A 26560-nucleotide genomic window follows, 5' to 3' on the forward strand; every position below is an offset into this window, starting at 1 on the left:
AATAATTTTTCTATGATTTTGTGTAACACCAGCAGAAAAAGGCGCCCCCCAAACAGGGTCGCCCGCCTGCAATACATCCCTTGCAGGCCCGTTATCGCCGGCCCTGGCGGACAGTTAATCTCAGGATTGGGATATCTGAAACAAAAACATCGTACTGCATTTGAAAAAGGAAGGTTTTTTACGTGACAATTTACCACAATTTGATCAAAAAATAAAAAATAAATATTTTTTAAACATGAAAAACTGAAGAAAAGCGAGCGATTTTTTCCCAAAATTTTTACAAATTTCCGTAAAATCTTTTTTCTGCGGAATTTTTCACTAACGGTGGTAAATTGTCACGTAAGAAACCTTCCTTTTTCAAATGCAGTACGATTTTTTTGTTTCAGAGATCCCAATCCTGAGATTAACTGTCCGCCATCTAAACTACTTTTTTTCGAGGCCTTGACTTTGGCGCCCTCTACAATATTAGTGTACGTGCATAAATGAAAAAAGATATATTTTTTGTATTCTGTAAGAGTTAGATATTAATTGTAAAAAGTTCTATGTTCATTTTTAATAAAGGTTCTGAGAACAAAAAATCTTGAAAACATGCTTATTTTCGGTCTTCTAAAGTGTACTAGTACCTTAAGCGGCCTCAGGAATATTTTAAAATTATAAACAATTTTTTGGCTTATAAACAAATAGAATATCTTAGGAAATATTAAAATAAATTAAATCATGAAAACGGTATTGGAAATAAAGCGGCAGGACGCTTCTTTTAAAAGAAAAAAAGTTTAATTATGATGAGTGGTTCCTGAGATACAACCGATCAAAGTTGACCGGCATTTTCGGCAAAGATATAAACAATAGGATCATAATTTTTGAACCATCACCTTTTTATTTTTATCCTCTTTCTTCACACCAATTTTCATATCTTTAAAATAATCAAAACATATATTATTATAATAAAAACTATCGATATTGCGAGTGAAAATTGCCAAAAATAGCAAAATTTCAGGTTGGAGAAAATGTAATCTCAAAGTTCAAAATCGGTGTACGTTAAAAAAAATGCATTTTCTCAGCTTCCCATAGAGCAATTTTCTTCATTCTTTTTTTGTTCCCAAGTAACTCGAGTAGAACCATTTACCTAACGCATTATTAAATGTCAAAGTTGCTTTTGCTTTGGTATAATAAATTAATTTATTTATTATAACAAAATTGTTAATTTGTTTAAATAAAGATTGTTTAAATAATTATACAGCTTTCAAATGAGAATATTTATGTTTTTAACTTTAAAAGGTACACTTGTAGTAAGTTTATCTAAAAAAGTCTACAACTGGAAGAAATATGTAGATTACTTTTCTTATAAATAAATAATCTATTGTAACATACAAAAGCAAGTTTGACATTTAATAATGCGTTAGTTAGATGGCTCTACTGGAGTTACTTGGGAACAAAAAAATAATGAAGAAAATTTATCCATGGGAAGCCGAGAAATAAAATTGCTGGTAAATAACTTTTCCTTGTATTTTGCTAATTAGCCCAGAGTATACATTTTACATTACATGCATATTTGCCAGTTTCTAATTACAGCATACGTGAATGTACCCGACCCGAAATTGAAAAACTATTCGTAAAATTGCCCAAGCATCACCAATCAATCAAAAACACATGTCGGATTTCATGGGGACATAGGAAATCGCGGTAATAAAATCAAAAAAGGGTAATTGACGGTCGATTATGACGAAACAACAGAATTACGAATTCGAGAGTTGTCTCTGTTGACGTTCGTTAATGAAAACACTCGATTACTTTGAAAGCACACGTTTGGGTTCGCCTTGACAATGATATTCTCGGATTGGGAAAACACCCGTCCTGTCATTGGCAGGATGACTAACTGAAGATAATAATATCGGTGACGGGAGGCGGCGCACAAGGGCAATTACATGTTATTTGCAGTGGCGGATCCAGGGGGGGGCGATGGGGGCGATCGGCCCCCCCTCTCAACCCAAGTGATTTATTTTTTTTTAATTATAATACAGTAAAACCTGTGTTACCGGCCACCCGCCAAAATCGGCCACCTGTACTAACGGCCAGTTTAAAAAATCCCCAAACCAATTATAAGTAGACTACAAAAACTGGCAATACCGGCCACCTTTCTATATCGGCCAATGGTTCTTTCATTTTTAGTTGCCGTTACTGACAGGTTTTACTACAGTAAAACCTGTGTTACTGGCCACCTGCCAAAATCGGCCACCTGTACTAACGGCCAGTTTAAAAAATCCCCAAATCAATTATAAGTAGACTACAAAAACTGGCAATACCGGCCACCTTTCTATATCGGCCAATGTTTCTTTCATTTTTAGTGGCCGTTACTGACAGGTTTTACTGTATAAAGATTACAAAAACATTCATTGATTTTTCAAATGGATAATTATACATGTTTTAAAATTACAATATTATATGAATTACATATAAATATATTTTATTATTATGAGACTTGTCTAAAACGGGCCAGTGACGCCAGTGTATTCGGAAATGAGTAATTTATAATTCTTAGGTATACATTAAGAATTAAAAATGATTACAATAAGCATATTTAAACAAATATGTATGTATATACTGTGAACGCATGTCCACCCTCGTATAATTATAAAATCGGTTGCAGATAACGGATTCTTCGAAAATCTCTCGAAAATAGCGCGCCCAGCAAAACTATATTAATTTGCTGAAAATATAAATGTATTATGTTCAAACGATTGCTGACCAGGAAAAAAGAACACCCTTTGCTTATTAATTATTAGTCATTCATTAGTGTATTTTGTCTATCGATGCAAGTAACATCTCTAATACTGATTCGTACAGATCTTAGTTTGTAAATTGTTAGAGTGATTAATATTATTTTGAGTTTATTCTTCTTTTTTATATTAATAGTTTGTGATTTACGAAGAGTTATAAAATGTCAAATAAACGAAAAGAAGCTTCTACCGAGAACTTGAAAAGTAAAAAAATTGAAATGTCGCAATATAGCTGATTATTTTTTTAAAAATCAACGTAATTTGGGTGATAGTGATAATATTAATAGTAATGAAGATAATAAATATGTACAAGGTACATCTTATCAGATAGATCATACTATGAGACCTACTGATCTTGGATCAAATTTAAGTTCTGAGTTCTGAGAGCATTCAAAACAAGTCATGCGATGTTTCAGTGCGTCCGATACAAATCAACGATGATGCAGTAAATACCAATTCTACTTTCGAGAGTTTTATGGAAAAAGGTACCTATGTCTTATATGCATGAAATGTATGTCTTGTATATTATATAAGTTTATTCTATATCACGTTTGATAGACGTGAGTATTTATGCACGAGTACGATAGATAGTCATTTATGTCGCGGGATGCAATCATCCACATATAAAATTATGGTAATTAATTAAATTTTAAACTTCATATGGGAAAGTACATCATGTGACACCTCATTTAAAAGCTTTTGAGATAGTGATTACAAAAATGTATAGGTAATACTTGTGCAAAATCTCGGTCCAATGCTTTTTAAATGCATTCATTTTTTTATAATCCTGAGAAAACTAATAAGTATTTTTAAAAAATTTAAACACAAAATGCAAGATTACATTATTACCGAGGGACGAAAGTCCCTGAAAACTTCTATAATGTTTATTTGAATAAGTTACAGGGGTGAAAAAGAAGAGAAAATTGAGTATGATTTTTAATTTCAAATACCTATATCATTCACAAGAAACCTTTTGTTTATTCTAATGGACTTTCGGCCCTCGGTAATAATGTAATATGTATTTTATTCTGCGTTTAAATTTTTCAAAAATTCTCGTATTAGCTTTCTCAGGATTCGAAAAAAATGAATGTGTTTAAAAAGTATTTGACCAAAATTTTGCGCATGTAGGTATTATCCATTTTTGTAATCAGTATTTCAAACGCTTTTAAATGAGGTGTCACATGACATGATGTACTTTCCCATTACGAAATAACATTAAAACTATTTCGACATGAATTTGCTTGCATTGAAAAAAGTAAAGTAGTTATTTTGATTTTTTGAGAATTACATTCGTTTAATTCATTATTACATTTCCGGAACTACTGTAAGTTGTTAACTTATAAAGTCTCATTTTGTAGGTTTTTTAAATTTTAATGATAATTCACTACATATTATATTTATTTTTCTTTCATCAACTTTATGTATTATGTATATGGTGTCCCAACCCAAAATTAGCGGAACGTTGAATATTTCGCGAAATGAACATCGAATCGAAAAAATGAAATATATGCGTGTTCAATAATTTTTAAAAATCTATCAAATGATACCAAACACGACCCCCCACTCGACCCCCTGAAAGTGGGATGGGGGTAACTTTAAAATATTAAATGGAGATCCTCAGTTTTAATTGCAGATTTGGATTCCTTACGTAAAAGTAAGCAACTTTTATTCGAGACATTTTTCGAATTCTGGATAGATGGCGCTATAATCGGAAAACCATTAATCGTGATACCATAGGTAATTTATAGAAATGGTTTAATATATCTAAAAACACTCTAAAATGAAAAATCAAAAAACACAAGTTTACCTAATATTTTCCAAAATCCTGTCGAATACCACCAAACACGACAGGATGTCATTTGGTAGGTTTTTGAAAAATATTAAACACGTGATGTTTAGTTTTTCATCTGGAAGTGTATTGATCAAGAAAAACTATTTCTATATTATTATATTTCTATATGCTATATATTATAGCGCCATATATCCAGAATTTGAAGAAATGTCTCGAATAAAAGTTGCTCACTTTTATGTAAGAAGTTCAAATCTGCAATAAAAACTGGGGGTTTCCATTTACGATTTTAAATTGAGCCCCTACCCCACCTCCAGGGGATGGAGTAGGGGGTCGTATTTGGTGTCATTATTTTCCATTCTTTCCTCCTTGCTGCTTTATTTTTCCAATTTGTAATTTTAAGTTCTTCTGTCTCTTTAAACATCTTTCTTCCATCTGGTTTTCGGTCTACCTTTCTCCTTCTTTCCTGCTATGCTATACCTCCCGTTAAAATTCTTTTGGGAAGCCTCGTGTTTGGCATCTTTTGGATATGTCCCAAGCTACCAAGCATCTCAGTTTTTGTGATTTTATGATCCCTGCTATATTCGGTTCTCCATAAATCGTCTCCAGTTCTACATCTAGTCTTCTTATCCACATTCAATTCCATACCTTTACTTTAAATATTTTCCTGAGGACTTTTCTTTTCCACAGTTTCAGTAGGGCTTGTTCGGATTTGTTCATCGTCCATGTTTCACTGGAATATAATACTATACGTTTTATCACTGTCTTATATATTCTTATCTTAACCCTTCTAGATATGTTCTTACTTCTTAATAAGTTGTTTAGAGCAAAGATACAACCAGTCGTAATTCTTACTTGGATTTGTTCGTTCGTATTTGGTATCCTAGTGAATATTGCTCCTAGATCTTGGAATCTTTCTACTTCTTCGTATTTACATATTTTTTCTTCTGTGCTTATCGTCAGCTATTGTCCTTGTATCTTTTCTCGTTTTGTCCATTCCGTATATTTTCTTGGTTTATGCATATCCTTTTATTTTTCGCTATCACCTCTAGGTTTTTTAGTATTTCTTTTATTTCTTGTTTACTTCTGGCTATCAGTACTATGTCATCAACGAATGCCAAGCATTGGTGTTTTCGTTAATATACAAGTTGTGTCCTGTTAACTTCAACTTCGACTTCTCTAATGACAATTTCAAGAAGAATACTGAACAACAATGACAACAGTGGGTATTCTTGTCGCAGCCCTTCACTGACCTTAAACTTATCTGTTTCCTTTTTCCTTTCCATCTATTTTAATCCTATTCTCTGTTTCTCTGAGTGTCACTTTTATCATTTGTACTAATTTTTCACTAATTCTAATTTCACATATTGCCTTGTATATTTTTTTTCGTTTTACCCTGTCCCAAGCTTGTTTCAAGTCGGTGAATAGGGCCACTGTACATTCTCCGTATTCGTAGCTGTCCGCTTGTATTTCACGTAGCAGGAAAATTTGATCCACTGTGCTGCGTCCTCTTCTGAATCCACATTGATATTTTCCCATGTCATTATCTATCTTTTGTGTTATCTTGTCTTTTATATGTACTGCAAGTATTTTATACGCAACGTTTAGTAGCGCTATTCCCCTGTAATTATGGCATAAACTTTTTTCATTTTAATTTAGAAAGTCTCATTTTGTTTTTTTGAAACCCTTCAATCATATGTGTAAATATTTTATGTTTAAGCGAAAATATATCAAAAAATATCGATTTATCGTTTTTTTTTTTTTGACAAATGTGTATATAAACATATCTCCGAAGTTTGATGATAAATTTTAAACAAAATCTTATTTGGTTTGTTTTTTGGAGTTGTTGGTGTATACCTTGAAAAATTTGGGTGTACCTCCCAAATTTTTTTATATCGAAAAATATTACAATTTTATGTTTTTAGATTCTTTTTTTTTTTGTTGATAATTTCACATGTCATTTTTTGTTAGTGCATCAACTACAAGAATTTTTAAAAATAAGACTTTTTACGTTAATTGTTTACGTTATGCTTCACAAATAAACAAAAAAGTTTTAAATTTTTTGCCGATTCCGACTACTTCTCATGTTTGTACATCATCCCACATAACAATGATGTTCGTATCATGTTCTAAGCATATACTACCAACGTTCGTCGGAGTATATTCTGTTTAATATATGCGTAGTACAAGCATAGCATGTACCTTAAAAAACATTCTAAATTTCATGTTCTTTGCATATACTTTAAAGTATATTCTCGTACCGAATATACTGAGTACATTCGTGTACGTAGTAACTCGGAATATTCGTAAAAGTTTATTCTTAGAATATACCTTTATCGAATATTCTTAGCACATACTTATAAGTACATTCTTAACACATACTTATAAGTAGATACTATTCTTAGAATATACCTTTATCGAATATTCTTAGCACATACTTATAAGTACATTCTTAACACATACTTATAAGTAGATACTTTTAAAATATCTTAAAAATAATATGTATATATAGTATAGGAAGTTTATCAACTTCGTTATATTTTAGAATAATTAATAAAATTTATGTATGTAGGTAGTATTGGACGAATTTCATTTCAAAATTGTTGTATGGTAAAAAAGTTTAAACATTAATTGTATTAACGTTTACATAGATACTATTAAAAATTCATTTTCATAATTGAAATGACTTTACCATTTCGAGTTTATCATGAATCATGAGTATTTTTATATCCTTGGAATTTGAATTTAGGTACATTTCGCAGAACCAAAACGTGCCAAACTACACAACCAAAGGCTTTGGCGTTGCCAACCGTCGAGTAAGCTTTTTCCGTCAACTTACCTTAAAAATTCCCACTTTTATAAAAAAAACTTCCCTCCTGTTTACAAAATCTGAGAAGATATGTTTAATTATTTTCAAATATTTTGATTTTTTCTTAATATTTTACAATTTGGAATGGATAAGTTACCTTTTGAGTTAACTTTTTCCTTTTATCACCTTTTATGTTGAAAATTCCCGCAAAAAGGGAAATTTCTCTCCATTTGGCAACACTGACCACCGATGTTATTCCACAATACATACATTCATTCATTCATATCCCCCATCTGACCATTTCTTACCTGAATGGATCAGGGATAGGAAAAAACCGTAAAATATGAAAAAGAAAACAGGCATTATTTCATTATTTGTGTCATCTATGGATCTATGCAGTGTTGAGGATGAAGACGAATGATGTAGTACTAGGACTAAAGAACATACATACAATATCTTTATTGTAATATCTTTATTTTGTTTGCGGTGCTTCAAAATACATAAAATATAATCTATTTTGGTAACTCATTAAATAGGTAAGTACATATAAGTATTATATAAATTTTAGTTACTTATGCATAGTTTAGTTTAGCTAAATATATAATGATTTATATAAATGACTAAAATTTATAAATATGTACTTACTTTTTAAGTAATATTGTAGAATGTAGGTACTAACTACATTCTCATTTGCAATTAAAATATGTAAATATAATAAGTATTTGGTAGAACCAGTAGAACCTAAGATGAGATTAGGTGATGCTGAAAACATACTTCTAAGCAATATAGGACTTGATAGCACTTTCTTAGAATATCCTTAAAAATATATATTCTTCCCATACAAAGATGTGCGGTAGTAGGTACGTTCTAAGTATATAAATAGAAGGTTTGTAGCACTTCCTTGGAATATTATAAAAAGTACCTTCTTGGTATAAACTAAAAAGATGTGCGGTAGTATGTTCTAAGTATACACATAGAAGGTTTATAGCACGTCCTTGGAATGTTCTAAAAAGAACATTCTTGGTATATACTGAAAAGAAGTGCGGTAGTACATTCTAAGTATATACATAGAACGTTTAAGTACTGTAATGTAGTATATACTCAGTATGTGCTCTGCACATTCGCAATGGTAATTACGCATATTCTCAGTATATACTTTTTCTGAAAAGTATGTTCTATGAATCTACTAACGCCCGGTTTCATAATCAGTTAAAGTGGACTTTAAGTTTTAAGTTGGTACGCTTGTCAATGCAATTCATATGGGTAAATGTCAACGTTAAAGTGAACTTTAGTTAATGTTCACTTTAAGTTGATTATGAAACCGGGCGTAAGAACATGAAATTGTTATGTGGGATATGTTTTATACATATATTTTAATAAACATGGCGATATATTTTATTGTTTGAAAAGTGTAAGACTAAAAAGTAAAAAATAAAAAAATATGAAAAAAAATTTTTTAAGAAACGCTTTTCTTTAGTTACGAGTGGCCAAAATTAAAAGTATTATAAAAAAAATCTAAAAACCAAAAAATAAAAAAAATTGAATAAATCTAACACATTCGTTAAAGAAAAGCGTTAGGCGAAAACCGTTTATTCGATGAAGACGCGCCATGCTTTTCTTTGACGAATGTGTAAGATTTTTTGAATTTTTTATTTTTTGGGTTTTAGTTGATTTTTTTATAATACTTTTAATTTTGGTCACTCGTAACTAAAGAAAAGCGTTTCTTAAAATTTTTTTTTCATATTTTTTTATTCAATTTTTTATTCATTATCAATATGTTATTACAAATTAAGTACTTATATAAAATGAAATGATTTCATTTTTGTATGAAAAATTAAAAATTTTTAAATATACTTTTGTATTATCTACATTTTTACGCCTACATGATTATTTTTATTATTATCCAGATTTAGCCATACTGTTCACACTCTCTCTAAGAGGAAAATTTACTCATCCCGATACCTGCGGTAACAAAAAGATCGAGCTCTGGTGTGACTTTTTCCGTGTTATCGAGACCTAGGTGACGTGGTATGCTGGCTGGAGTATCTCCCAACAATTTTCATACACATCTGGCACTCGAGAGTAATATGTACAGCTTTCTGCATGGTCTTATAAAGATATTCATTTAGAGACTCAGGTTTTTTATGTTTTCGAGGAGGTTCTTCGGAATGACTCCAGTAGTAGACATAATAATCGATATTGTTAGGGTATTTTGCATTCTTCATTGTCTTCGTATTCTTAAAGCCAAATTATTATTATTATTATTGTTATTACAGTAAAACTTGTCAGTAACGGCCACTAAAAATGAAAGAACCATTGGCCGATATAGAAAGGTGGCCGGTATTTCCAGTTTTTGTAGTCTACCTATAATTGGTTTGGTGAATTTTTAAACTGGCCGTTAGTACAGGTGGCCGATTTTGGCAGGTGGCCGGTAACACAGGTTTTACTGTATATAGAAATTTAGCCAATCGGCCCCCCCTCTTAATGATGCTGGATCCGCCGCTGGTTATTTGTAGAACAGAAATATATTTTCATTGACAAAACAAATCTGAATTCGTAATTTACAAAACAAATGAAAACATTTATAAATACCAAGCAAACGTTTTAGGTCTGGATCCCGCGTATGAAAAAAAAGTTGATTAATAGCAAGCTGAAAATTTATTAATAGCTTAAGGTTGTCTAGTCGGATAAACTTTGACATATGGGAACACTGAAACAGGGGCAGTTTTAATTGTGGAACAGGTTAAAAATTTGGAACGGTCAGACCACGAAAACGGCACATTTATTTTGTCCGACAGAACAGACTTAAACTCTCCGAACAGAGATTAAACTCTCATGCAAAAATAAGACTGCTATTTATCACTTGTCATAATTCCTATCATTTGACATATTCTACATGTTCCACTCATTAAAACGCCCATTTGGTGATAAATAGCAGTCTGATTTTTGTATGAGAGTTTAATCTCTGTTCGGAGAGTTTGTCTGTTCTGTCGGACAAAATACATGTGCCGTTTTCGTGATCTGACCGTTCCAAATTTTTAACCTGTTCCACAATTAAAACTTCCCCTGTTCCAGTATTCCCATATATCAAAGTTTGTCCGACTAGACACCCTTAAGCTATTAACAAATTTTCAGCTTGCTATTAATCAACTTTTTTTCATACGCGGGATCCAGACCTATTTGGAGTGCGATTGAAAGTAATATTTTTTTTTCAAAAGCTATGACTAGTGGTTAATGACTATATTGTGCTTTAAAAAATATTATTTTTATATTTATTAAGTTTCGAAACCTGAAACCGACGGGTCATCCGACGCCCTGAAGGGCACTAAGGATTATGAGAAAGAAGAAGAAAAAGTTTCGAAACCGGTAGGGGTGCTTGCAGCACTCTCTGATTGGACTAGAATATGGTTCGGCTGTGTTTTCGTTTTGCAACGAAATTGAAAATGGTTATTCATTTTTTTTTTATTATTTTTATCTTTATTCAATCTTTATACACTACTCCAAGATATTAACGCATCACCTTAAAAATTGGTCACTTTTAATGTCTCGAATTTCCCAAACCTGTTGTCCGATTTAAGTGATTTTTTTAACGTGTTTATAGCCTTATTCTTTAACAATATCGCTGTAAAAATATTGTTGCCAGACAAGTGAATTGTCATTGTATACTGGGTGTCTCGATCAAACTGTGATTTTTTCTCAAGGTTCGCGTCATCCTGTGGAATATTCTAGCATTTATAAAATACTGAAATTAAAACCAAACTATATCCTCATGTTTTCTTAACATTCTGTTTCTTATTCATTCGCTTATGTTGGATAATAAAAAAGTTAGGTAGTTTAACAACTAGCCTTGTTTTTCATCAATACAAGGTGTTTGTAAATAAGTATGGGAAACTTTAAGGAGTAATTCTGCATGATAAAATAATGACAGTTTGCTTTATACACGTATGTCCGCAAATGCTTCGTTTCCGGGATAGGGGTCTTAAAATTTTTCTTACAAACTGACTTTATTTATTGCTCTAAAACAGGTTAAGATATGTAAATAAAATGTGGTGGGTTTTAAGAGGTAGTTATTCTGAATTTTTTGACATAAAATTAAGGATTTTATGTTCACCATTGGTGCACATAACGGTCATATTACCTGTATGCGCGCCAATGGTGAATATTAAATTCCTAATTGTATATCAAAAAATGCGTAATAGCTCCCTCTTAAAACCCACCAAATTTCATTTGCATGTGGGAACCAGATTTAGAGCAATAAATAAATCCTCAGTTTTTAAGAAAAATTTGAACACCCCCTATCTCTGAAACGAAGCATTTCCGGACATACGTTTATAAAGCAAACTGTCATTATTTTTTCATGCAGAATTGCCCTTTAAAGTTTGCCATACTTATTTAAAAACACCCTGTATTGACGAAAAACAAGACTAGTTGTTAAAGTACCTAACTTATTTATTATTAAACATAAGCGAATAAAAAAAATAAAATGTTAAGAAAATGTTAGGGTATAGTTGAGTTTTAATTTCAGTATTTTATAAATGCTAAAATATTCCACAGGGTGGCACACCATTCCAAAGATTTGTGAGCTACCCACTTTCTTGTAGCCGTTCTGGTAACTGCCTTTGGAACGCCGCAGAAGGGTTCCGGTCCAACGAATGGCATTGATGAGCCATTGATTGTTTGGTCATTTCATCTGCTTTTATCTCCTAGTTTATTTAGGGCACACACACAATCCCATATTAGCTTAGAATTGACCTCTACAGAATTGAGTTCCTTCAGTGCTACCGGACTATCTGTAAAGATGGCAACTGAACGGAACGTTGTTTTCTGCCTTTCTATTTCTTCCACGCAGTGATGGATTGCGGTTATTTCCGCCTGGAAAGCTATGACATCTTTTGATAGACTAACCGGCAAATGAATTCCTTGATTTGTCCCTACTATACCGGCCCCCACACCTTCCGATGTTTTTGAGCTATCAGTGTACCAGGTGGCATCAGCTTGTATGGGTACACCTTCCTTCCAGTCTTCCCTGTCTGGTATATTAATTTTGAACCTTTTGTCAAAGCTATATCTTGTTGCTGTTGCATCGATAGGCTGCCCCCTTTGTTGAATTACTGTTGGCTGAAATTACTGTTGAAGTTGCATTTAAAGAATATTTGCGTTAAAGAGTAACATATATATGTAGTTTTTGTAGTTTATTATTTTTTTGTTCAGATCCTTCTCATATTATGTCGTTTCAATTAAACGTTATTATCTTTTAGCCCAATAAATGACCGTTTTGGAGTGTAATTTCCAGGGGCAACTCCGAATTGCATGAAAATTTGGATTTAGGTTCTACTTACCCTCCACTTCAAAGTTGAATTTGTGCCGTTGGTTGCTTTTACTTGGAGGGTATTTACCCCTTCTCTGGGGGTGAAAAACGCGTGTTTAAAATAAGACCGAAAATGGATAAATTGACTTATTTTAAGCACCTTTTGTTCTATAAAGTTTTTTACGTAAGTCAATACTTTTCGAGTTATTCGCAATTTAAAATGTTGATTTTTCGACAAAAAAACTACGTTTTCAGACCGTTTTTCCCAAATAACTCAAAAAGTAAATATTTTATCGAAAAAAATATTTTTCTACGAGCGTGCAAAAATGTCTACTTTCGCGCACGCATTTTAGTTTAGAAAGTTTCACTTTTCCGCACGCGTGTTACTTTTCCGCACGCGTGTTACTTTTCCGCACGCGTGTTACTTTTCCGCACGCGGTTTTTACTTTTCCGCACGCGTGTTAATTTAGATATGTTAATATGGCCTTAAAGTAATTATAATACATGCAATAAACTAATATTTAGATATTATTTACTAATTTATTTCAAATATATCTTATTGTGTTCCTGTTTTAATGAAATTAACGCGACAATTCGATGAAATAAAATTATTTTGACATAATATTCAAAAGTCAAATCGGTAGACAATAACAGTCGTTTTGAATCATCGTCATGGAAACCAAGATCGTCGTCATGCTAACTAATTATATTGAAAGTTTGTTTTTGACAACCTTGTCAAAGAATTAATTTGCGTATGTATTTTCACTTCTAAACGAAACTGAGTTGCTTGAAAACACCACGAGTCCGTAGGACGAGTGGTGTTTTCTTTAAGCAACTCAGTTGAGTTTAGAAATAAAAGACAGACTTATAAGATAAATTAAATCACGAGTGGTATTTTATTAGACTATTTCACGAACAAAGTGATAGGTCAAAAATTCAGTAGAATGAGAGGAAGGAATTTAATAATAATACATTTGATCTAGGTAACCCAAATCTACCCATTTTTTGAATAATTCACAATTAGTCATAATCATGAAATATTTATTATAACTATAAATAATTTGTACACGAAAAAAATACATTATTCTCGACTATAATTATTATAAACGGTGCAATTGTAAAAATTTTGAATAGTATGTATATAATAGAAATCAATATTTGAACTCGTATGCAATCATCTATACGCTTCCGGATATATAATTTAGATTTGTAACAGTCAAGTTTCAGTTCGTAATATACCATAATTAATAACTTATAATAAGATTATATTAATATGCAAAAATCTGTGGCAAATGGACTAGTTTCCATGCCAAACATCACCATCACATCATCATTATGTATATAATATATAATATATAATAAATAGTTACTCGGTATATTTTCTTCAATGTTTTGGTTTATAACTTCGTTTGAAGTACCACCGAAACGACTCATTTTGACGTATACAGCTACAATAATTTTTTTGGCAAACGTCAAACTTTGCTTTGCGATCGGTATCCATGATTACGTCGTTGAAAACACGAAGCCGATAGACCAATCAGAATTGAAAGACAGTTGGTGTTTTCGCGATAACACAAGCTGTCTTTGGTTTGTGATTGGTCAGATTATGTGAAAATTTTAAGATGAGTTGAATAGTCATATTAATTTAATTAATTGATTAAGATTTGGTAATTTTTTAAAGACTCTTAGAAAAAATATTGTTCCTAACTCTTGCAGAAAGTCTCTTTTCCGCACTCGACTGCTTGCCGAACTCCCGCTTCGCGTCGTTCGGCAAACTGCAGTCGCGTGCGGAAAAGAATGACTTTCTGCACTTGTTAGGAAAATAACTATTTTAGCAAAAGTGTAGCCTATAAAAAAACGAAAAAAATGGTGTACCAGTAAAGTCTACAAATTGAGTAGAAGCAAAGTTGTAGCTCATGAAAAATGCGTTCTTATTCGTCTAATTCCAAATCGAATAATTCAACGCGAAATCACCGAAGAAACAAGCGTTTTTCGGAAAAGCCTTATTAACATTTTTAAAGTATCGACAAAAAGCTTATTATTTGTTTTTTACAAAATTTACAGCATCAAAAATAAACAAGTTACACTGAAAAAATAGTTGGCCCCCTTTTTTTTGGAAAAAAAATCGTGAAAACCTCCCTCTATTCAGCACCCTAAATGAAATTAATTGTTTGGCTTTACCATATATTTTAACTGTATGTGTATTGTTTAGATGATCTGTAAGTTTGATTGGTTTGAAGTGCTTATTTTTAAAAACATTTGGTTTTATAGTAAAAAAAAATTATCTAAAAATTTTTGCAAAATTTCATTTTTTCAAAATAACTTAAAAAGTATTAGTGATAAGAAAAATCTTAAAGAGTAAAAAAAATGTAGGTTTTGCTATTATAAATATGCTAGTTTCATTTTGTTTCTCCGTAAGAAAAAAATTGGTTAAGATATGGCTGTTCAAAATTTGCGTACACTCGTGATTAGTGACCCATTCAAGCTTTCTCAATTATAACCCTTTCAAAAATAAACACTTTAAACCGGTGAGACTGACAGATCATATAAAAAATAGATAGGTAAGTAAATTGTTTGTAAAGCGGTAGCGATTAATTTCATTTGGGGAGCTAAACACGGTGACATTTTCGTGATTTTTTGCAAAAAAAAAGAGGGCCAACTTTATTTTGAGCGTAACTCGCTTATTTTTAATGCTAAAACTTTTGTTAACAATTAAAACAAAGCTTTTTATAAACGCTTTAAAAAAGCTTAAATTGGTTTTTCCCGAAAAGTGCTTAATTTTTCGGTGATTTCACCTTGAAATATTCGATTTGGAATTAGACGAATAAGAACGTATTTTTCATGAGCTACAACTTTGTTTTTATTCGATTAATAGACTTCACTGGTACACCGTTTTTTTGGGTTTTTTATAAGCTACACTTTTGCTAAGGATATTTTTTTCGATAAAATATTAACTTTTATTATTTGCGAAAAACCGTCGGAAAACGTAGTTTTTTTGTCGAAAAATCAACATTTTCAATGGCAAATAACTCGAAAAGTATTGACTTAAGTAAAAAACTCTACAGAACAAAAGTTGCTTAAAATCAGGCAATTTATCCATTTCCGGTCTTATCTTGAACGTATGTTTTTTCACCCCCGAGAAGGGGTGACTGTCACCCCCCAAGTAAGAGCAACCAACGGCACAATTTCAACTTTGAAGTGGAGGGTAAGTTGAACCTAAAACCAAATTTTCATGCCATTCGGAATTGCCCCTGAAAATTACACGGTATTGCCGAATTTCCCGTTCATTTACTGGGCTATTTATAAATTGATCAGCATTTTTGTAAGACATCGTATACAAAATGTAGAATTAAATTACCGCGAGGACATTATCGTATAGTAAATCGTAGTAGGTCGTCAACTTCTCTCTCTTTTGTCAAGCAGGATAATAGCAGGAATTAGAAATGGAATTTTTCTTTTCTATTTTTATTCTCGCAAGAAGAAGAAGAATCGAACGGCCGGACGTCCTATTATAGAGTCTTTGACATTGTGGTTGTTTATATAACGTGCATAACGTAAATTGAATAATTCATTCCATTTAATGATGAACGGATTCTAAATGAGCCAATTATTTGCCTTCTAGAAAAATACCAGACTACGAAGGATGAAGTACGGTTGGCAACCTTGGGCTTTAGAAAAACAGGAATAAAACTACGATAAGTGCTTTAATTGTATTATATTACAAGTATTTTTTTAATCTTGTTCTGAAGCTATTTTCTTGTGGCATTTTTGTAATTAACTATTTTTAATGGGAAATAAGCCACATTGTTTCGACGTCCAAATCGGCATCCGATTTGTACGTCGAAACGTTAATCAAATAATTTTTTTAGTAAAATTGTGGCTTATTTTCCATTAAAAATAGTTAATTATTTTTTTATTTCAGTATAAAGGAACCTGCTTGTATCGGCGTTTGCCGCGTTTGTATATTCAGTGTACAAATTCTTCTTCTCTACAAATTCTTCTATTTTTGTTGTCATTTGGCTTATAGCCTAGGCGCCAAATAGAGGTCAGCGTGTCCTTTTCAATTCTGATGGACAAACTCAACGGTTTCTTATGGTTCTTTGGCTGCTGATTACGAATTTCGAGGGTGGATTTCGATCTGAGGGGTCGAAAAATTGTTATAAACAATTTGATTGTTTATAAGGCTCTGGCTCATAAACTAAAAGAGATACAAAAAAACGAAGAAAAAAACCTTTACTAAACTCAAATCCAATAATTAGAACTCAAGATATTGGAATCTTAGTGCACAATGCAAAGAGGACCACAAAAATGTTTTCACGTGTAATTGTGTAATGTCAGTGAAGGTACACAGTACCTCCACTAAATACATTTTTAATTACAACATCTAGTTTACTGAATTTTAAATGATTATTTTTCACAATGGAGTGTTGTTACATCATTTCTAATTTTAATTAGCTGTACACCATAGTCTTTAAATATGACAGGTTAATTTTTCAACTTCCTGTGGAACTGTCATTTCTGTCATGTCATCGTTTGGAACTCTCTATTCATTTCATTGTCACTTGCTGCCATACTTTCACCATGTGAACAAGTCAAACCACAGCTCAGATGTTACCTGGGGCATATTAGTAATATTTTAAACATCCTTGCTTAAGTTAGCATTTTCAACCGTTGTTTCCTTGACGGATTACTTTTACAGCGCTTTGACCCTCATATTTTTGTAAAATTATATCTTGGTGGTTAGCATGTAAACTTCACTTGAGTATAACCTACAACTTTTCTTAACCGTAGTCAAAATTTCAAAATATTTGCATTATTTTACCAGGTTATATTAATTTTAGGTAAGAACTGATGATGATCGGTAAACCAATCGAAAACTAGTTATGTGATTGTGATAGCTCTTTTTAGGGATTTTAAATATATACCTTTTATAAAGGATTTTACTATTTTTGTATTACATGGTATACAGCCAACTACAGGAAAACTTTTTCCTTGTGGAAATTAATAAACAGTCTAATTTGTTTAAACAATTCTTGAAAAAATATTTTATTAACAAAAATCTATTTTTTTAATCATAGTATTATTAATGATCATAGAAAAAGTTAAAGTACACCTTAATAAATAAATGACGTTTATTAAATAATTATTTATTGAAGTTAATTTATTTGTTAAAGTATACCTTAAATTTGTCTATGATTAATAACGATAGTAAGATTAAAATCATGGATTTTTGGGAAAAAATTATTTTTTCAAAAATTGTTTAAACACATTTGACTGTTTATTAATTAATAAATGTCTAGACAAATTGCATATTTGTAATGTACAGAAATATTACATACAAATTAAAAAAAGAACGATCAAAATATATTCAGTAGATCCCGAGATATAGAAAATGATAGTAGTTTTAAGTTGCCTTTTTTAGTTTTTGAACTTGTGCATTTGTCGGCTCCCAGCTCCCCTTTCACTTACCACGACTTGTCACCAGTTAAACTACATTTTTAAAAATTCGTGTAAAATACCAGCTTTTCTAATATGTAAAATGATTTTTTCTACGGACAATATTTTTAAAGTTATTCAAATGTTTATAAACTACAAAATTTCACAAATTTGGCATTAGGATTTTTGACTATATTAGATAATTTTTTTATCTTTTTTTAGTACATTTTGAAAGCATCAGTTTTCTACTTTTATTTGGCATAAGCAGAATTGCCCTATCTTCATTATTTTCTGTCTTATGTTATTGCAAAATAAAGGTTTCTGGGATAAACAATTAGAATAACTCTTAAACTAATTAATGGATCGGTCTCAAATTTTAAGGGTTTGTTAAGTACCCCAATACCCAACTTTGAGTGAAACATTAAAGTTCTAAGGTAGTTTTAGTAAAAGTTATTAACAAATAACGATTTTCACTTATTTTGCAGTTTGCGTAGCAACAAATTAACTTTTTAACTTTCAAAAATCGGCATTTTGTAGGTTTTTTTATGTTCTAAAAAATTAAATTTTGTACTTTTATGTCAACCATTTAGCTTTTGAACGGGGTGCAAAAAATCGAAAAAATCGCGATTTTTGCACTAAATTGTTAATAATTAAAAACGAACGCTAACTCTAGGCAGGAAACAGGTAGGTTTTCTTCCTATAGGTCTACAATAACTAAAAAAATAATGTGTGTGTACTTTGTACGCGCGTAAGAAGTTATACTTCTATTATTATGATTTCAACGAAATTAATATACTTAACGGGTTATTTGTATTTTATTAAAATATTAAACTAACTTTCTTTACCTACCACTTTTAAAATTTTTTATTAAAACGATACCAAAAATATAAAAAAAAAAGAATATGAATCGTCCGGGATTTGAACCCGGGACCTCTTGATCTCCGGTCACACGCTCTACCACTGAGCTATATTACTTTTGCTTTGACAGGTTACAAGATTTCTCATACATACTGACAAATTTAATATAAAATACCTGATTCCCGAGGAAGACAAATCCAAAGACACAAAAATTATAATAAATAATACATTTACTAAGAACACTAATAACGTGTGATCCAAAATTATTGTCACCATAGGGGGCTCTGAACGACAGAGATAGCTATACAGTGCATGTCTATTCTTAATTCAGATATACTTTCCAGTTTACGTCAACTTTGCAGTGTACGTCAGCTTAACAAGAAAAGTTAGGTTATGTAGAGATGTTGGTGGTGGACATATACAGCATCTTGTTTGATTTTATTTATTATTGTTACTTATAATTTTGTCAATTCTTTTCATTTTTGATTAAAGTTCTGTGTTAAAGGTTTTTACTGATTTTTTATGTTTTATAATATTACTCAAAATTAATTGATAAACCAATGATATAAATTCAGATTAAAACAAGACATACGTGATTTTTTGCACGGCTAGCTTTGATCCCAATAATTGTGGATCGCTCGTTATATCCTTTTATATGATATAATTTGACTTATTTGCGCTGACAGCGCTGATACATATAGTCCATTAAAATGTTACATTTTTTAGGCCGTACCTTGCATTTCTTAGAGGAGTCAATTTTATTTCTTTAATGTGTAGGGGGGATCAGTAGAAGCTTAAGTTCAAGTTTTTGGGGTTGCCATCCTTGTCCCCCGGTCGCCATCTTGGAAATGGGGTGCAAAGGGGTTTCGCGCTATATCTCGTAAACTACTAACCCTACGGAAAATCTAATTAAACAAAAAATATAGCAAATTAAATTTTCCACAATTTTGTTTCTATTACTTTTTATCGTCAAGTGACCAACAAAAAAGATATAACCAAAAATATGTAAATTTTTTTTAACAAGTTTCCTTTTGGATGTTTTAACTTTTTTTCAGTTCATTTTAAAATAAAATAACAATATAGCAATTTTGTAGAGGGTTTTTCAGTAAACAATTTCCACTATAAAGTTGTTTAATTCTATTTATTTATATAGATTTTACAGCGCTCCAAACTTGACCAGATTCTCGAATGCTCATAGGGATTCAATAAGTTAGGCTTACTTTTCTATCTATATATATATTTTTTATTCATACAATTTATTATGATTTTAACATTCCTATGCTATTATTAACCTGTTTTTAACCTTTCTTCCCACTATAAAATTTATAACTCTAAGCATATATAGAAAAGGCCCAAGAAGTTGTTTGAGGACAAATTCGCCGCTTCAGAAGAAGAATGACGCAACCGCAAAATGCAAAATTCTTAAGCAGAGCAAAAAACGATTTTTTGATATCAAAATCATAAAGTATGATAAAAATTAGCCATTCACCACACCGTGGTCAGGATCTCGAGATATAAGCGTTTTTTGGGGTGTGCCGCTTTTATATGAAGTAACATAACTTTTTTCCTATTATATATTTTGACTTAAAATTTTCCAAAAAGCTTCTTCATGAACTATATTTTATTGTTGTGTTGGTTAAAATTATAAACTAAAAAGTTTGTCACTCAACTTTTTTAAGTAAACATGAAACTAACAAAATATGATGACAAAATGTTAATAAATTAACAACTCCTTTTTTAATGTGTTTAAACATTTTGGACAAATTTCATTGTTATCTACATACTTCAAAGATGACACAGTAAAATTTTTAAAAGGAAATATTTACAGCGACCAAAGATACAGCGGGGTAAATTTGAAAAATCATCAAAATTGATTTTTGGCATTTTTGTATAAAATTTATTTTTTTAACATGTTCCACCAACTCTAGATAAAAATAAACTACATATTTGGATTCAGCGACCTCGAAAACATAAAAATAGATCAAAATTAATCATTCACCTTAAATTTGATTTTCGTGGTTGGCATAACGGTTAATGCCGCTCGTCTAATATATAGATAGAAAAGCATTATTTTTCTACGAGAATTCGAGAATCTGGTCAAGTTTGGAGCGCTATAAAACCTAGATAATAAATAAAATTAAACAACTTTATATTGAAAATTGTTTATTGAAAAATCCTCTACAAAATCGCTATGATGTTATTTTATTGTGAAATGAACGTAAAAAAAGTGATAACCTCCAAAAGGAAATTTCTTACAAAATTTTCTCTTATTTTTGTTTATAACTTTTTTGTTGGTCACTTTACGATAAAAAGTAATAGATATAAAATGGTAGAAAGTTTAATTTTCTTCATTTTATGTGAAATTCAATTTTCTGTAGGGTAGCTAGTTTACGAGATACAGCGCTAAAGCCCTTTGTACCCCTTTTTCCAAGATGGCGGCCGGGGGACAAGGGCCTCAACCCCAAAAACTTGAACTTAAGCTTCTACTGAACCCTCCTATACATTAAAAAAATAAAATTGACTCTTCTAAGAAATGCACACTAAATGTAACATTTCAATGGACTAATGACTAATACATATCTTGAAAGATTAGCAACGAAATACATACTGTCTGTGTGAGCATGCGCCCGGCATTATAAAATTCCACTCTCGATCGTAAAGAAGTATAACTTCAAAAAGTAGTCAGCTACCTGGATCTTTGAGTGTCCCGAACATGGTCAAATTCTAGCTTACTACTCTGGAGTATTAAGACCTAACGTTAGAAGAGGATAATGTATTTATGTATGTATTGAGCATGTGATGTGTGATGTGTCATTTTGTGTAGTTTTCATGCGACCATTCATATCACAACGTATTATTTTGTTAACATATTCTTTCATTGTACGCTAATTATAATCATTATGCGATTAACTGCTTATTATTCTATTTCAGCTTGAGATTCAAGGTGATAATAGGGAAAAACACCAAAATGCCAGTTGAATATTAATAAACACTATAACGGGAAGGAGCTTTTCCATGGAAATCGAGGTTTTTAATCAGTGGTTACACGCTCTGTAATTAATGTATTATCTACTTTGTTATTTCCTAGTTAGCGAAAAATATAAACAATATATTCATATTATATAAAAACGTATTGTTTGGATTTATAATCAAGATTACGGTTTTGATTAATTTGATCACGAACCTTTTAGTCCCCTGTACACCGTCAAAAAATGGCAAAACCTCGCAATTTTTTCGTCCAGCATCGATTTGTACAAAAATTTGGGATTAGGCTCATTGCACCCTCTAGTTCATTTTCTATATTGAGCCGTTTTACGCTTGTGGTTTTGTAAGGGTGAAAACTACCCCTAGTTGTAAAAAATTATAAAATAACATTTTAAACTTTAATATTGTCAACATTTGGTTCTTATTAGTTACATAATGAATGTTTTATGCTTTAAGATATACTATCATAATATTTCAACCCTTAAAACCACCCTTGTTGGAGCTATATATAAAAAATTTACTTATCCTAAAAGACAAATTTCGGCTTGCATCGATTTACATAAAAATTTGGGATTAGGATCATCTCACCCTATACTTCATATTCTATATCATTCTATATCATGCTTAAGGGCGTTGATTATTTGTTGGGGTGTAAACAACCCCTTATTGTCAAAAATCATATAAAAACATTGTATACTTTAATATGGGTAAAATTTGGTTTTGATTGGTTAAATAATGATTGTTTTATACTTTAGGATATAATATCATAATATTTCAACCCTTAAAAACCACCCTTAATAACATTACAGTTTTTATAAGTAGGTATTTTAATAGGTCTATACTTACAGAAAAAAAAGTAGAATTAAAGAATTACAAAATCATTTATTTACACAAAAATACGAATTTACAAATATGTACAAATACAAATACAAATAGTTTTTTAGTCATCTTCCAGTATACTAACCGGTTCTGTGGTATTATACATACATTGAAAATTATCCATAAGCGGACTATCCAAATTTTTCGAAAAAGAAAATTGTTTTATAAACATAGCTCCTTCATTTTTGGCGCTGAGAAGATTTTTCAAAAATGACTTTGTAGTATTTTTGAAGAGTTATAAGAGTGTGTAAACTAAATTCCGTAAGATCCCTTAGTTTTTAATTAGGTTGGGTTTAAAGGGCTCGAATAAGGGGGTGTTTGCTCGTAAATAGAGGTTTTAAACAGCTATATCTCGCTAACTGTTCACTGTAATGAAAATCTATGTACAGGGGAATTTTAGTTATTAAAGAAGCTACAATTTGGTAATCTATCATTTTTTTCGTATCTCCAGTATTTTCGCAGATATTTTGAAGTAAAAGGTGAAAAATGGGAAATTCCAAAAAATTAATTTTCCTTTAAACTCCAATTTTTCTAAAATTAGGCCTTTTAAATAGGTCAAACTTCTTGGGTCTATTGATAATATAAATATAAAAGGAATTACAGAAAGGTGAAGACTAATTTTTAATCAAGAGGGTAGTTACGGGTTTGTTTTCACTGATTTTTTCATAGAGAAAAGCAGGTACCGACCTTTTTTTGATCATAAGTCGCTTAATTTTCAGACTAGAAACTTTTTATTATTATTTTTAAAGACCTAACTGTATACTCGAAAAAAGATTATTTAAGCTTTCCTCGAAAAATGCAAAGTTTTTCCGTTCATTTACTTTGAATATTTCAAATTATGCATTTAACGAAAAAAGCTAACTTTTAACATGCCGTATCTCGGTTTGTATTGGTCTTAGCGATATAACAGAAAAACAATTTGGTTTGTGTTACTAAAAGATACAATTTTGATATCTACAGTTTTTTGATTAAATGCATATTTTTCGAGGTATTCTCAAAAAACCCTCTAAAAAAGTCGATTTTTTCATCGAAAAACTGTTACTTTCAAGCGCGAATAACTCGAAAAATATTAGTTTTACAAAGAAAATGTAAAACACATTTTTTTCTTATAATCACCTTTTACATCGATTTACGTAGTTAAAATGTAATAAAAAATTCCCACCCCCGAGATGGGGTGGCAACCACCCCCAAGGTTTTAGCGTACAGCGGCATGATGTAGAAAATGATCCTTGGACTATCCCCTACCTTCTGTGTAAATTTCAAGTAAATCCATGCTGGACGAAAAAATTGCGAGCCAAAATGCTTCATTTCCTCGACTATAAATATTAATCTGGATGTTGTTCTGAAGCTATTTTCTTGTGGCATTTTTATAATCAAGTATATTCAAATGGGAAATAAGCCACAATTTTACCTAAAAATGATTTTATTAACGTTTCGACGCCCAAGTCGGGTGTCGTTGTCAAAATACAAAATAATACTAAATAAACAAAAATGTTGTTGCTTAGTAAAAAATTCTTCTAATAATTTATTTAATCTGACTCATTTATATCGGCAATTCAGACACGTATTATACATTTTAAAGTAGACGACTTTAAAATGATATTGCCAATATTGATGAGTTGCGTTCCTGGGACGACTTTACTAAAAGATAGTTCATTCGATTACATGAAATCAATCCCAACTCAAGAATATCCGCCACAAAAAATCATAGCATGTGATCTGTCTTTAAAAAGACAACCAAATGCAACGGTGGCACTGAAATTCTCGCGTTAGAGATTCCATAGTAAATCACGAGGGAAAACCAGGAAAAACCTCGTGATACTATCCCGACATCGCAAGTATTTGGGTTTACATTTAGTTTACTCTCAAAACCAATACCAAATTCTGACTTGATATTTTAAATTTTAAATAATACTAAAATACTAAATATGTACTAACTCGATATGTTACTGATTTACTAATTGTGGTATTTTCTTTCTATTGACTTCCTCCTTTAATATGGGTAACCACATCCTACTGCATTCTACCGAGGAATTTGCGACACAATTGGTTTCATTTAGCATAATTCATTTAAAAAGGACTATCCGAGAAACTTAAAACAATAGGAAATAAATTCAACATATCAACAACATTCAAAACAACAAACACATTGAGATCTATTCTATCTAAAACTAAACCTAACAGTGAACAAGAAAGAACAAAGAATTGTATTTATAAAATACCTTGTGAATGCGAACAATTTTATATAGGTGAAACGTCAAGACCATTAGACGTTAGAGTAAATGAACATCAGTCTTATATAAAAAACAGAGAATTTGATAGATCTCAAATATGTCAACACGCATGGGATAATGAACATAGAGTTCAGTGGAGAGATTCAAGTATAGTCCTAAAAGAAGCAGATAGTAAAAAGAGAAAAATCAAAGAAGCGGCTCTAATTATGCTAAATGAAACCAATTGTGTCGCAAATTCCTCGGTAGAATGCAGTAGGATGTGGTTACCCATATTAAAGGAGGAAGTCAATAGAAAGAAAATACCACAATTAGTAAATCAGTAACATATTGAGTTAGTACATATTTAGTATTTTAGTATTATTTAAAATTTAAAATATCAAGTCAGAATTTGGTATTGGTTTTGAGAGTAAACTAAATGTAAACCCAAATACTTGCGATGTCGGGATAGTATCACGAGGTTTTTCCTGGTTTTCCCTCGTGATTTACTATGGAATCTCTAACGCGAGAATTTCAGTGCCACCGTTGCATTTGGTTGTCTTTTTAAAGACAGATCACATGCTATGATTTTTTGTGGCGGATATTCTTGAGTTGGGATTGATTTCATGTAATCGAATGAACTATCTTTTAGTAAAGTCGTCCCAGGAACGCAACTCATCAATATTGGCAATATCATTTTAAAGTTGTCTACTTTAAAATGTATAATACGTGTCTGAATTGCCGATATAAATGAGTATAATAAATGAGAATAAATTATTAGAAGAATTTTTTACTAAGCAACAACATTTTTGTTTATTTAGTATTATTTTGTATTTTGACAACGACACCCGACTTGGGCGTCGAAACGTTAATAAAATCATTTTTAGGTAAAATTGTGGCTTATTTCCCATTTGAATATACTTGATTAATCTGGATTTTGAAATATGATTGTATTTATTTATAAATTGGTTGGTAGTTGTATAAGGTCACATTTTTGTTATTGTCTGTGGGAAAATAGTATATGAGTTTTATTTAACACGGATCTCGACCTACCTTAATTTATGTTACGAAGGGACGAGATAACCGTAGAAACTTAACGCACTGATAAACAAGTAATTACCTACTCATACTCATTTCACTGCCGTTCCGCAGGACGCGGACGTGTTGAAATCTAAGATCTATGTAAATTTTTTCACTGTTTCCTCTAATAAGTAACGCGCTGAATGAAAATTTGATTCCTTTCGTGCAATTATTCCGAGAATAAAATTGATTTCATTAAGATTCCTTAATGTAAAACGTGCTCTCCAAACCATAAAGTTTTTATCCTTCGATGTGCATTTCTCAGGGTGTTTAATTATTTAATTATTGTTACGGGAGGTTGCCCCTTAAGGTGTGAGACAGACAAGTAAAACAAATTATATCTATATATATAAAAGAAAGTCGAGTTATGTTAGTTACACTGATAATAACTCGAGAACGGCTCATCAGATTGTTATGAAATTTTACAAG

General features: G+C 31.2%; 1 protein-coding gene across 2 annotated transcripts in view; it reads left to right on the top strand.

Moving 5' to 3' along the window:
* The window catches only part of LOC114342014 (serine/threonine-protein kinase S6KL), a 342669-nt gene that overhangs the window by 293438 nt on the left and 22671 nt on the right, over positions 1-26560 (top strand). The window contains exon 8 of one of the 2 annotated variants that reach the window (XM_028292821.2): positions 21909-22040. The exons of the other annotated variant lie outside the window; for it this stretch is intronic. Within the exon in view, the coding sequence (XP_028148622.1) occupies positions 21909-21956 (48 nt within the window). The 3' untranslated portion in view covers positions 21957-22040. Of the gene's footprint in view, positions 1-21908; positions 22041-26560 lie in introns of those variants that run through there. 2 annotated transcript variants of the gene reach the window in all.

Source organism: Diabrotica virgifera, chromosome 8 (genome assembly GCF_917563875.1).
Source record: "Diabrotica virgifera virgifera chromosome 8, PGI_DIABVI_V3a".
NCBI classification, from domain to species: domain Eukaryota; kingdom Metazoa; phylum Arthropoda; class Insecta; order Coleoptera; family Chrysomelidae; genus Diabrotica; species Diabrotica virgifera.